Source organism: Netta rufina (assembly GCF_964035555.1).
Source record: "Netta rufina genome assembly, chromosome: 4".
NCBI classification, from domain to species: domain Eukaryota; kingdom Metazoa; phylum Chordata; class Aves; order Anseriformes; family Anatidae; genus Netta; species Netta rufina.
The window spans coordinates 5,042,409-5,057,111 of NC_140127.1; the positions used below are offsets into that span (position 1 = coordinate 5,042,409).

Sequence of the window (14,703 nt, forward strand, 5' to 3'; positions counted from 1 at the left end):
AAAAAATGTGCAAATATCACTTCATGAAGTGTGACATTTTAACAGGGAACATTTTATATGTGTGCCTTGAGAAAGGAAGGTGATGAAAAGAAAGTTCAGCACTGTCAGGTGGCCACTGAAACCTGCCCTTGTAGGCAAAGTGGAAGGCTGGAAGATGCTGGTGCACGTATGTCTTGACTAGATGCCAAGGATAAATGCCAAGGGTACTTGGTGCAACTTTGCATCCAAGCTGTGATGAAATGCCCAACTGTGTGGCTAACTGAAACTAGTGATGTGGTTACATATGCTTTGTGTGGAGTCTGATGAAATGAGTCATGAGTCCATGGCTGGTATTTTTGGCCTGGCATGAAATTGCATGGAAGTGGATGGAGAAGCAACTTGCATAAGATTGCATGACCGTAGCTGAAGAATTTGCTTCCTTGGTAAGGTAAGAGCATGCATTTGAGCAGTAGCTGTATTTACAAGTTGCAAAGCCCAACCAAACCAAAAGGGACTTGAATGGGAAAATGTGTACAGTGTATTAGCAGCATTGTTTGCTTACAATCCTGAGGCCTTGTGTTTGGATTTATTTATATGTGTCTTTCTTTAAAAACTTCATAAGCTTACGGTTTATTTTTTTTTGTCTTTTTTTCCCCCCTCTCTTTCCCCCTTACCCCCTCCACAGGACCTCCTGTAAGTACAGTGATACATTGTTGGTTCTTCCAGAATCAGGGAGAAATCTATGTTAGATCCTGTTTTGTTATCACCACGATAAACTGATCATGTATCATCAAGAGGGAATTTTGATATTTATACTTACACAGCATAAACACTTACTAATTATTTTGGAACCGAATAATTTAGTCAGAAAGTTCCTTAAGAAAAATGTCTCTAAAACTATAAAGCTTTACATTCAGCGCTCCAGATAGCAGTTTGGACCACAATTCCATGTAAGTACATTATGCTCGTTTTGCTTATAACTTGGGAAAAAATATTTTGCTACAGGATAAAAATGTGCGAGTGTGTTGTCTGAAGTCCAGACTCAGTTATTCTGCCTTGTACTGGGTAGCAACTTCCTCTGCAGTTGTCACAAACTCTTGGGGTAAAGACTTCTTGCTCTTCAGAGGTACATGGGCTGACAGGCTCATTGTGGTGAAATTGTTACTGAGGCCAGTAAGTCCTTGTGCAAAACGAATATTAAATAAGACTGCTCCATTTAGTAACTTGGTTGACTTTCGTGCTGCTCTTGTTGGTAAGAAAACAGTTTCTCAGCTTTTTGTTTTGTTTGTTTGTTTTGTGGCACATTCCCAGGGTAGCTCAAAAGTCAGACTTGAAGAAAAGGAGTAAACACATGAATCTCAAACATTTGGTATTTGTCATGCCATCCATGTTCACCATACGGTATGAAAGTGTCAGCTTGAAAATAGTGAATTGATATGCTGAACTTCTGCTGTGACCTATTGATTTTAGTGCAAGCTGTATGTACTGAGCAGTGATAATACTTATCCTTGAAAGATTTTGACCGTGTTCTCAGGAGTTCATAGTGGCAAGTTCATTTAACAAGCCATCAATGAAAAGCCAGGCTTAATGCATAACAGTGCAGTCTATTTGACAGAAACATTGCCTTCCTCAACTTTTTTTTTTTTTTTTTTTTTTTTTCAGTCTTCCCGTGAAACAGAAAGAATAACCATAAATCATGATGCAAGTGGTTTTCCTGTAGCAAGACAACATAGCAAGAGTTCACTATGTGGCTCATTATGAATGTCTTTGACTCTGTAGGTCCCCTTAAAAAAAAAGTCTAGCTCATGACAATATTAATACAAACCTGAAATAGCTCAGAAGGCTGAATTATTCTTTAAAAGTGTCTGACTTAAAATTCCGAGTTATATATACAAAACTGCCTTACAGTACTTCATCTTGCTGAAAGTCAGTAAAGTTTTAAGTTGCTTCAAGGCATTTTAAAATGTAGTTTCTGTTGCTAATTCACTTCTTGAATCTCATAGACACAGTGTGGCTAGGAGCAACTGTTGCAAACTCAATTCTTGTTTTCACCTGGAATGCTGTGGTAATCCTTTTCATTTAAAATAGCAAATATTTGTATATCCCACACAGTATTCCATAGAGTTTAGATGCATGCTGTATTTTCAAATGGTACTGCAGTGCTCTGTTTATTTTCCTGGTACATGACTACTGAGTATCATGTGTGGGACTAGTCAAAGGCTGGGGCTTTCAATTTTTTTATGCTCTGCTATAGCATTCTCAAATTTCTTCTTTGGCACCTATGATCTAGCAGTAGCATATGTATTTATGACCTTACTGCCTAAGCACTAAATCTTTTTTTTCTTTAACCACATGTTGCCCTTTAGTCTATAGGGGTGATCTCTTCATAGCAAAGGCAATGTCATTGAGCATCAGAAGTAGTCATTAGCTTCTTAACTAGAATGTTTAATTTAAAACATACGATTTCCATTGTCAAAGCCCCCTTTTTCACCATGTAGTACCGATTTCATCTGTTGGCTTGAAATATCATCACATATCAAAAAAAATATGGATGTGCACTTTTTAATTTGCCAGTAATGTACTCTGCATGCTTGTTATGTCATATGTCATGACTGTGTTGTTAATGTGTGTCATACCATTTCATCTCATTCAACCAGGGTCTACCAGGGCGAAATGGCTATCCGGTAATTCATCATATATTTACGATAGCTTATATTACTCCAAAAATATGTTTCTGTTTTTTGGTTTTGCTTTATTATTGCCAAAATGACCTTTTACCTGTTTCTCAGATGCCTACAAAACGTAAGACTTTCCTTAAAATAAAACAAAATCTTTGAGAAATTTTTAAAAAGAATCTCAGTGATTACAGTGCATAAATGCAATGCACTGCTTGTTTGACATTGTACGTATTTTGTGTTGACTTTCTGCATTCTTGCATACAAAATTAATTTTTCACTATAATTAAAAAATATATATAATCCTTTAGCAGTATACTGCATCTCAATTTGCCATACTAGAAAGCTGTTCAGCTGGCATATGCAATCTCTGAGTCCTTTCTTTCAATTGTCCTGTTTCTCGATTGCTTCCTTCGATGCACTTTGATCAAAATAAAATGCTGTTACAGAGGTCTTAGCAGTTGGCTGCATAGTCTCTCAGAGTAATTTTATGATAATGTATGTACTTCATTTTTCTGTCAGTTTCATTCATATCTTTGGGATTTGTTGCCTGAAAATTGTAATATATGAAATAATGCATCTTTCTAAATTCTGTTAACAATATATTTCATTCAAGTAGTCAGGAGGGCTGAATGTTGTGTCTCACTCAAGAAAAGAATTGTGTGCCTGGTGTGGTGTGTATTAGAAACCACGTGACAAAATGTGGTAGCAGGTTCATTTCAGAGACAATACATATGTGGAACATAGTGACTGGTAAGGTATGATAATGATCTTACTTTAAGTGCTTGATACTATATCATGGAGGGCCATTCCAAACTGATTTGCCTGTATATTTCAGACAAAAGATTAAATTTTTAGTGAGTATTAAAAATGTTTCTGTTGGTAGATGTACACTGCTTACCTTGAACAGCTGGAGGTGGAAGACAATTTGAATGTTGTTTTCAGGGCACCTTCTGTAATTGCAGAGTTTACTGAGAAACATTACCAATGAAATATCATCCAATGCATATCATTAGTATTATGAGTAGTTGCAAATTAGCTGGTGAGAAATTAATTACTAGTAGTAAGAAACCTGCTTGTATGCAATGAAACCATTATCAGGTTTCAGAATGCTTATTCCAATTTCACTTATAGTGCTTAATATGAGTGTGTGTGTATTTGGGAGGACAGAGTGAAAAGTGTTACGGAAAAAACTTCTTTTTTCATAATCTAGCTGTGAACTTTGTATACAGAGATTTGGATTTATAGGAAGAAAGACCCATGGTGACAACAGACCAGCCCTTATTTTGCGGCTTCTATGGAAATTAAATAGTTTTGGAATTCTGTGTTCCAGCTAATGACCTTAAAGCACAGGGTGAAGGTTATGTTGTGCAATGCACGAAAGCCTCATAGACATCTTGGCAAGTTTAGAAAATGAGTGAATGCATCAGTGATGGACTCATGCATGTTTTGAAGGCTCCACGAGGACAGCCTGAAAATATTATTTCCTTCAAAGCCTGAAGGCCCAGTGCTTTGTCCATGGTCCAGCTGTTTTCTTGGAGAGGTTTGCTGTGGGATCTGAAGACAATAAAGGCACTTGAAAGCAGTGTTACTGAAATTGCTGATTCTAAAAGTGACATTGTTATGGGCAAACTTCAGTGTGAATGTATTTCTCTGCATGCATACAGCTATCTATGCGTGCACATGCAAATGTGTACCTTTGGTAGTGCTTAGCACTTATCGAACGCTACTTCTTCCTGCTTGAAAATGCCTGGAAATAGAATTTGGCTTAGCTTCTTCTCATTGTCCTTGACTGGCTGTTCAGACCTTTTCAGTTGCAGCCATGTCATCCTGCTTTAAATGGGAAATATGTAACAGCAAGTGTGATGCTTTTTAAAAGTACTTGTACAGTCTTTAGACCTCTATGAAAAGGCTATTAGAGTTTAAAGTTATTTCTCTAGAGTCCTATTTAACTCCTGTTGAAACTTTACTGTTTTAATCTTTATTAGATTTTCTAGGGTATTCTGTGAGGATAGTGAGGTATATTTGCCACATGTAAACTGAAAAAGCTCTCTGCTCAGTAGTTAAAAAGATATCACTGCAATCTCACAAAACCTAGCAGCTGTTTTCTCCAAGACTTAAGTTTTCAGTGTCTTCATTCATTCTAATTCTGAAGGTAGCTTAATACATACTAACAATAACAGTGAAAGGAATTCCAGTGAGAAATCCAAGTTCCTGGGAAGACATGGTATCAAAAGTCAAGAACATAAGCTGGACTTACTGCTAATGTGTAACACAGTTATCAAGGGGTTTATAAGACCATAATTAATTAGTTATTATGTAAGGCTCCACCAAAACTATAAAAGCTGTATAGTGCTATGGCTCCTTTTATCCTTGTTAAGAGCTTTGTATAACAAATAGAGTGATCAAATGCAGAGTTTTAACTCTTTCTACTTCTGTTTAAAGTTGAAATAAACTATCATAACTTCTTAAGTAAAAGAGAACTAGAAAAATGTGTAAATATAAGAATAAGAACATGGGCATTTTTTGCAGTGTTGTTGCAGACAATCTCACTTGAGAAATAATAATGATGGAACTTGTGATAATAATAATAAAATAATCTAGCTGTTTGGGATTGGAGTAAAGAGACTAAATACACAAACCCTGTGGTGTGGGAAAAAGAATCTTTTGAGCTGGTTGGGTGAGTAGAAGTTACTTTTCTTCCACTGAAAAATTGAAGTGGACTGAGAAAATTTTTCCTACTTCTTCTCCCAAGTTGAATTTCAGATTAAATATCCAAGTAAATCATCCTCAACATTGCTGCATTGTGGTACAGATGCATTATCTTCAGATTTCAGAATGAAGTGTCAGAATATGACAGTACTCATAGAATTGCTTCATAAAAGAAAGGGTCGGTGAAATTTCTCCTACATCTTTCCATGATAACAGGCTGCAGAGCAGCTGATGCACTTACAAAACTTTAGGACCTGTGGAGAGTTTTGTCTGCTCCATGTGACTGTGTGCTTTGTATTAATTCCCATTTTCTCTATCTTTGTTGACTTTAGTAGCAGAAAATGCCTTAAACATCATGCATCTGAGTTTTGTACCTGTCAAGATAGTGTCTCAATATACCATAAGACAAGCAGTATCATGATCTGTAGAGAACTTCAGATTGCTGTTAGAAGTCTCTGACTCCTGTTCCAATGGTAGTAAAGACAAAGAATGCTCCAGGAAAAAAAGAGAAGGGTTGTAAATGGGTTTGAGTATGAAGAAATATTCTTTGTATGGAAGAATGTGAAAACTGCTGTTGTGTGAAATTGGAAAAATGTGCTTTATTGTTTTGCTGTATTTCTCTGTCTTGGTCAGTACTTCTTATTTCATTGTTTCTGCTGCTTTTCCAGGTAGAGAGAGACTGAGGCTGTGTAGGCACATGTGCAGTAAAGGTGGTGTAGCACGAGCCCTTTCTTCTTCCTTCCTCCATTCTTGCTGTCATATTATGAAACTCTAGTGTAATTATATATAATAAATTTCCTGGACAGCTTGGGAAGAGCACCTATGTGAAGGGCAAAGCATTGAGCTTTCATTCTTTCTGTTCTGAGCAGTGACAAGGCAAGGCTACATTTGAGGGCTCTTTTGTATTGCCTGCATCAAATAACTATAATATATGTAATATATTATATTATAACTATAATATATATAATATAATATATGGTCTTCCACCTGTTTATTTTTAAAAAGCATAAAGCCAAACCAAATAGACACGCTGATAGTATTTTTTTTTTCCTAGCACAAGAAGTAATGTACAATTGATGCATGAAGTTTTCTAATCAGGGTGTTCTGTCAGATGGCTGCTTTTCCAGTTTCTTTCTTCTTTATTAGCATTGCTAAAGAGACAAACAAAAGAAGACTTCTATGTCAAGACTTATTTTCTCTCATTTAACAGATTTAACGTGGAAGTCTATCAAAAACAAAGTGGTATGAGTTGGCCGGGCTTTTTGTGTCAGTTCAGGTTTATCTAGTAGCCTTTATTCTGTTATTTTTTAGTGTAAATAAAACATATGGTATATAAAGTCAATTTCACCCAAAAGCAAGTTTTTAAAACTCCAGTATTCTGGCAGCTCTACAGCTCTGGCATTGCAGTAAAATGAACATAACTGAAAGAATCAAAGAGAAGAAATCTGAGAATTTTTCAGCTGTGATTAAGCTCAGCCTATGGAAGTCTTAAGCATCTCTACAACAGCTGTGGTATTTCCAGTAGCTGGTCAGGGCTCTTCTTTTTCAGTTGCAGTGCAATATAAATGTCTCAGCTCAAGTATCTGCTTTGTCAGTTCCTGACCTTCCCCTGAGGATTTGACCTGGTGATCCTACAGAAGCTTCTGTCTCTCTTTTACAGCATTTCTTTTTCTCAACAGGTGTCTTTGTAGACCACCTTTTATTTTTGGCATTTGACCAAAATAAGGTCTTAAAAGCATATACCAGCAAAACTTTTGCAATAAATTTCAGGTTTGGTAGATAAATATTTATAACTATTTTGGGTTTCAGAAGACTTTTTTATTTTTTAAACACATAGAAAATTCAAAACATCTGGAATCTGAGAAGTTTCTTTGTACTCAGTGATTTTATGTGTTCTCAATTCTGTGTAATTTATCCTTCTTTTTTAGTCTTGACAGTAGTGATTGACTTGGAAATCATGAAATTTTCAGTTGACCCATCTGCCTGCTTGTTCTGAGTTCAGGGAATGCTTTGCTTCCTTCAGAAAGGTACAGATGGTCAGCTGTCCATTTCTGAAGGTTGCTGGGTTTTCCAATTTCTAATAAAGAGCCATGCACTCACTCCTTGCCCAAAAAAGTGTTGTTCCAAAAAGTAGCCAGCTGGTGCCAGTGCTTTAGATTCACCAGAAAATGAGTGACTACTCAGTATAAATTAATAAGTATCAACTAATTCCTTAGAGCTCTTTTTCTTCTTTCTCATAACCACATTCCATTAATATATTCATTACAGCAGATCAGAACTCTAAATTTTCTTGCTGTGCTCATCAAAACTCTGAATTTGAGCCATTCAGTAGCGACCAAACTTTGAACATCCAAAAACATACTTTGGTCCATCTCAAGTGTAATACCAACATCGCAGCCAGTCCCTAGTTTTCTTTGTAGGCCATACACAACTGCCACAACTCTGCCACAGAAGCTTGTAAGAGGAGCTAGGTTTCTCTATTACAATCAGGCCACGAACCCCAAGAGTTGGGGCTGGGGAGATTCAACATTCAGTTCCCTTCCAATGCATGGAGATAAGCCAGTTTTCTGTGGCTGTAGGTGAAGGAAGCTTTCAGCCTTTTCCATGGATCCATCTGTCAAGTTCAACACTCAATGGTAGCTATTGCAGCATACCAGTGTGGCCTTTTTCAAGCCATACCTCTGGTATATGATGTGAGCCCTGAGCAAAGGTTATCTGAGTACAAACTTTACCTTGATAACGAATCATAGGTATGGTCATAACTGCAGTTTTTAAGCTGTAGTCTCAAAAATTACATTCTGGCACCATTAATGTTCAGATATGTGTGGGATAAAGTCAACCCTGGGGAAAAAAAAGTGGGTTAGACCATTCCTGCTTGCAGTTGTTGCCATTCTGTAGTATCTGTTAATAGACCTACAGTGGCAAGTTGTGTCAACTTGACTGTTCCTAAAAAACTTCTATGGCACCTCAAAAATCTTCATAACAGTCATAACGCAGTGAATCAGATTTTCTCAACAATGCAATACCCTAGCAACGGTTATAATGTTTCCCCAAATACTCTTCAGTTTAAACAGGCACAACAGACATTTGCTGTGAAGCAGGTTAATGATGAGTATTCTGTGCTGTGTGGCATGCTGTAAGCATTTGTTATTTTTATTATTATTATTCTTTTTTTTTTTTAGAAAAATACTGCAGAGAGGATGTAGTAAATGCCCAGTTTTGCTTACTAACTTTGGAACTGTCTAAATTCACATGGCTGTCTGCATAGTAACTGTAGCCTTTCTAATGAGGTCATGTTAATACCAATAATGTCTTTTATGACCTTTGAATCTATGAATCATATACATGTATAATACAATTCATCAGTTTATATGCTGATTTTTTGCACTAATATGAGATAATATTACAATTTCTTTGAACAGAAAGGTCTGAGATATTTTAAAGTCACAGTTTCTATTAATTGTGTCACAGATGATTGAAGCTACACATCAACACATGTTTATTAGCTTGTTGCAGCCTGATTGCCATTTTGGACGAACCATGGGCTGAATCCTTTCATCTGTAACATCCATCTAATGCTTAGTGCATAAATAATGAAATGCAGTGTTTATTCCAGCAGCTTACTAGAGGAGGCAAAGTGACCCAGGTTATTCTATACTGGTTACTGTGATCACTGAGTAACTACTGACTCGTGGGAAAGCCAACAATGAAAAACAAAACAAAAAAAAAAAGGAGGAGGTTTCTGTGCTTTCCCTCATTTGTAGTTCCAAAAAGAGAGGTGACATAGGTGAACCAAAATAGAAACTTCATGTGATGACTTTAGAAAATGATTTGGTCTGCAATAAATGCCTGCATACATAGTGGGTTCTGGTTTAGATTAGTTTCTAAAATATTTTCTACATAACATTATAAATAAGGTTGTAAAAATTAATAGAATAAAATAACATGATCATAGATTTATTGATGCGTCATTACTAATATGGACAATTGTTACTACATGCTGGATTCTCCAAGAATCTCTGTCTCAGATGCATGCACAGAGAACTAAAATTTTTAAAAACCCACAGCTCTTCATGGCATTTTGTAGATGTCAACATGAATCGAGCATAACACTAGTATATTGTAGGTTTTTGTGAATCATTTTAGAGTTTATGTTCACAGCTAATGTCAGTTCTAAATGATACAACCCCGTATATCTATCAGGTAAATTAAGGTTTATAGCTGATGGCAGATAGATAGGTGTAATTTAACAATTAAATGCCTTTTTTCGATATTTTCTTTCATGGCTTTAAATTAAACCTCACTTTCGTAATTAAGATTGTATAAATAGGGGAAGGAATTAAACTGGTCTGTCATTTATTTGTCAGTAAAGATATATTTCTGATCTCTTTAGTCTACTCCACTAGCTTCAGTTTAGCAGCTAAGCAGGTGGCATGCAGAAAGCTGTAGTTAGGATTTTTCATGTCCATGCTTTGGCAGACATAATGCTTGAACTGTACCTAAGATCATTCATTCTTGCCTTTCATTGGGAATCCTGCTTGAAATTTCCCAGTCATTTCCTTGCAACACACATTGCAAATCTCCAGTGTAATGGAAATAGCTTTACTTATGGAACAAACTACCTTTGAGCAAAATTATGCATTCCAAATGTTTTCCCAGCATATGCATGGATAGATATTGTAGCTCTGGGCCTCATTTCTCAAATTGTATTTGTGACAATCGCATGCAGATAGACGGGGAATAACCAGTAATAGTTAAAGGTGCCTCTTGCAATTTGCCTGAACTGTCTAGTTTCTCACAAGTTTTGAGATTCAAAGGAAATGTAAAATCACAGTAGAGATTCTGTATTTAATTACTGCTTAGTTCTAGAAAAGAAATCCAAAACTGTCATAAGATTCTTAAGTCAACAGTTCATTTATCTTGAAGCAGAGTTGCAAATATGACACGTGACTTTCCTTAACACTGGATCTTTCATTTGGCCCTCTAATATAGCTGAAAAATATCTATCACTTTACTACCCATATAGCTCCCAGATGAATATGCTTATGGGGGAGTTTGTGCATTTTCAATCCTAATTGAGGCCAAGGGCTGTAATATTTCTTTGAAGAACCTTGTTCCTAAGTCACTAGTCTAGATGGTTTTATTCCCAGATTTCCAGAAAATGTGCGGTGGAAGTGCTCTCTCAAAGCCTGGTTGCACACCTGCTTCCCTCTGCAGCCAGGTTTGAGGTCCTCTTTATGACAGAGGCCCCACAAGCAGGGAACATCTGGAGCAGACAGGCACCTGAGCTGTTTGTCCTCAAAAAGCCGAGTGAGGAGCTTTCTCCCCATTAGGAACCAAAAGGTTTTTTCACATACCTGCAGTGGGCCACACACTGCTTAGCATCATCCAGTGATTTCACCAAAAATAGTTTGGGCCAACATTTGTCATGATAATAGGATCTCAGCCCCATGTTTTCATGCTTCTTTTTTAATGTTAGAAGTTAGGTGGTAGAACAAAGCCTTAAAGTACTTCTCTAGTCCAAGGGATCTGTTGGTATGGGCGTGTTTAATGCACACTTTGCCTCCTGCACCACAAGAGAAATACTAGAGTGTTGTATGGACTGCCTTTGTTTTCCTGCTTGAAAAGATGAGTTCTCAGCTATGTGTGTGCATACCAAACTCAAGATTAGTTAAAGCAGTTACATTTCTGAAAGCAAACATGCTTCTCTGGTAGGAAAGATTTATACAAGCAGTATGGAATGTCTATTGGAAGTTTTTTTCTGTGACTGTAGGATACAGATAATAAATCACCCTCACAAAATGGTGGTGGATTTTTCTTTTCTTCTTCTTTTTATTTTTTTTTCCTTTTTTTTTTGTTCTTCATTGGCTTAAGGTAAAACAATTAACATTATTTTTACTAATATTAAGATCTACAAAGTACTGAATCTAGAAGAAAATTATTGAGTTAAGAGCACTTTAGGTTTATTTGGTACAAATTCATAGCAGCTATTCCCATGATAAGTGAGAGGAATTTAACCCTTTGCCTCACAGAAGGAGCATACTGAAAAACAACCATATGTACATGAGCACTCATCAGCTGAAAGTAATATTAAGTTTTTAATGTAGAAATCTGCTCCTTTTATGTGGTATTTGTACTACAATAGACTGCTGTTTACTTATGGTTGATGAGGCTGGAATTCTTAGCAAATGAAGTAAAACCAGGAAAAAATTGGAAATTGATAAAAAGCCATACTATTCTTTATGTAACAGTTCCTCTTTTTACCAGATTGATTGCTTATCTTAGTTGCAATGATAAGGATAGATTATTCTACTTTTGTTCATGTTGAATAGCACTTACCTGACAAGCAATCACAGAAATAAATGTGAGAGCAAAGTGGATTTGGGACCTTGCAGAGAAAAACACAGAAGACAAATTGCAGGTGTGAAGGAAATGCTTTATTTATCAACACACAGATTTTTTTTTAAACAGGTTTTGTCGCTATACTGGAGCTTAAAGGTTTATATATATATGTTATATTTTTTTCAGTGGCATTTGATATGTATACTGAGTTTTTGGCCTACAGCAACTGGAATGATTTATGATTGCTACTCACAATTTGTTTCAGAGAGCTTTGTTAGCAGTGGTGCAGTTCTTGAGTGTTAAGGTTGAAAGCGTGGATTACAGAATGCTCCAAAAGCACCAAGAGTAACTAACTTACAGCACTTTAATAACTTCTGTTTTGCATAATATACGATTTGCATTCCAAGTCAATGTGAAAGTCCAAGTGCAAATTCCCCCTCCCTCTCTCCCCCTCCCTTTTTCATTTCTTTTATTTTTTAATAGAAAAACTTGAGTGAGTTTGTGTTTTTCATTCAGGTAGCCTGACTGATTAGCTATCCTTCAGTATATCTCCAAAGAGGAAATGACCTCAACATTTCCACTTCCAGCTGTGTGGATCAATTATCCTGACTTTTTATCCATTCTGCAAACGATAGGAGATCTCTCATTTTAGCTCTCTGCCCTTAAGGTATGTAAAATGTAATCTGGTATTGCCATCACATACAAATTGTTTCTCCCTAAATGGGAATGCAAAGAAACTCATTTTTGTTCTTCATGCTGTCACCAGCTTCTGCAAGAATCCTTTTATAAGCTTGAAATCCAGTTATGTCAAAAGAAAGTAATGAAAATATTTTATTTGGATGTGTTCATGTGTGTCATCCACAAAACTTAAAAGCATAGCCTAGAGATTGTAAGAACAAATAATGAAATTGATAAATGTTTTAGGATTTTAGGACCTCTTTCACTGAACTGTATTCTGTGTTTGAATTCACTAGTTCAGCTCTACAAAACTTCAATTTCAGTTGTGTAGTATGACTGAAATTAGGAAGACTGATTTGCTGGAAAATGGCTCAAAAAAGCATAGGTGTGAAGAACTTGGATTTGGAAGTTTTTCTTGGTTTGGGATGAGTAGCCCATGTTCTATGTCATACACTGATCTGATTTCAGTACCTTTCTTCTCTTGGCTAAATGTTTTGTTGGCTGATTTTGCTCATTTATGTTTACATAGCAGTTGTCAAGGAGGAAAAAACTTCTTTCTAACTGCATGGTTGGGACACTGGTACCACTTTGAGTTGAAAGGTGATTTCGGGATAAAAGTAGAGAAATTTCTGTTCGTTTCTAAATGGGGTAGCTTCAAGAAGCAGAGGTATAATTATGGAGAAATTCAGTATCTTTCCTTAAAAACTTAAGGGTGAAGACCAGCACCAACTTGGTTTTAGAAGATTTTGTGGAGATGTGCTTTTGTTCTCGTGTGTCCAAAAAAAAAATTAAATTAAATATAATAATTAAAAAATCAGCAGCTTTTCATATAAATTTCAAAAAACACATAAACTGAATTTGTCATAAAAGAAAAGGAATTGGCAGGAGGAATTTGGAAGTTGGACCTGTATAGCTTTTCACCTAAAAAAGAGAAAAGAACTGCAGAAGAAGTATTACTGCTGAGTCTCCGAATTAATATGACAGGATTCTTCCAGCATCTGCTCAGTAGCCTCTTATCAACCCAGCTACAAGCAAACCCAAAATTCTTTTAGGATTAGAAAATCCATCATTCTCCCTGTCTTTAACCTTTTTGAGTGAAGTATTGAAAAGAAAAGTTTTCCATGTTTTCTTGAGTTTATTCTTGCAAAAATTCTGGCACCAATAGAAAGGTTATTCCATCTCAAACATAATCTCCTTCATTATCTCATGATCTTTCAAATGTTGGACTTTGTTTAAAGTGAACTGTCCGGAGTCTTGCATGAAAGGTCATTAGGAATATCTGAGGTCAGTGGGACAGAACAGTAAGACAATAAGTGAGGTAGCCCTTAGCTTCCCAGTGACAGTAATAAACAGTAAATGCACAGATTTACAAGTAAAGATGTTGTGTGCTTGTCTGAGCACTTTATACGCTTTTTTGTTGTTAATTATTTTGTTTTGATGGGCACCTTAATAAACATTCCTTCAGGAAACCAGTTTTGGTACTGATTGTGGTAAGATCTATGGGATTTTTTTTCTTCAAAGACTAGAAATAATTCTTAAGGTGCAAATCCTGTCATTGCTACATCCCACATTTCTTGTTAAACCAGGGAAATAGGACAAGTGGTACATCACTAAAAACTATATGGGGAAACACTTCAGGAAGAAAGAATGAAAAAGGTTGTAGCGCATCACTGCATTCTGCTTAATTTTCCGGAATGAAATATTCCCCTTAAGCATATTTTACATAGTTTTCCCATAATGTTTTGTGCTTTCTGAGGATGTATGGGTTCCAAAGCATTTTGGGGGGGACAGAATTGTATGCAGCATTACCAACTTTTAAGGAATAATATAGGTTATAGTATGCTTAAAACAACAGTAGTGGGTTGAAACTAGCCGCCAATATATTTGTGCCTTTTAAGTCTGATAGGTACATGACACAAGTATCTGAACGGGCTTGCATGTGCAGAATTTTATTTTCTGGTGTCTGAGCACGTATGGCAGTGCACAGCTGAAAGCACCTGCTTCCCAGTTAAAGTTTATACACAGTGCATCTGTGCAGGTTTTTTGTATGTTGTATCCAGATGGAAATGCTGCATCTAGTGCACAGGTCTGAATGTTGGTGTTTTGGTTATCCTCAAACTGTTCAAATGGCTTTCTTCAGAGCACATGATAGTCACAGGAAGGAGATTGTAGGATTTTTATTTTTATTTTTATTTTTTTAATCTAAAGGTCTATTTATAACCCTTGACTTTTTGTTTTCTTCTTTTAAAACCATTGTAACTGTTCTTTTATGGAGATATATCTGCTCAGATTGATCTCCTTTCTTGTAAGTCAGAAA

The 14,703-nt window shown here is 36.2% G+C and overlaps 1 protein-coding gene across 1 annotated transcript in view; it reads left to right on the forward strand.

The window, feature by feature from the left end:
• COL25A1 (collagen type XXV alpha 1 chain) overlaps nucleotides 1-14,703 on the forward strand; it is a 297,785-nt gene that overhangs the window by 153,637 nt on the left and 129,445 nt on the right. Inside the window, exon 4 of the mRNA XM_084285919.1 lies at nucleotides 665-672. Within this exon, the coding sequence (XP_084142045.1) occupies nucleotides 665-672 (8 nt within the window). The remainder of the gene's footprint in view (nucleotides 1-664; nucleotides 673-14,703) is intronic.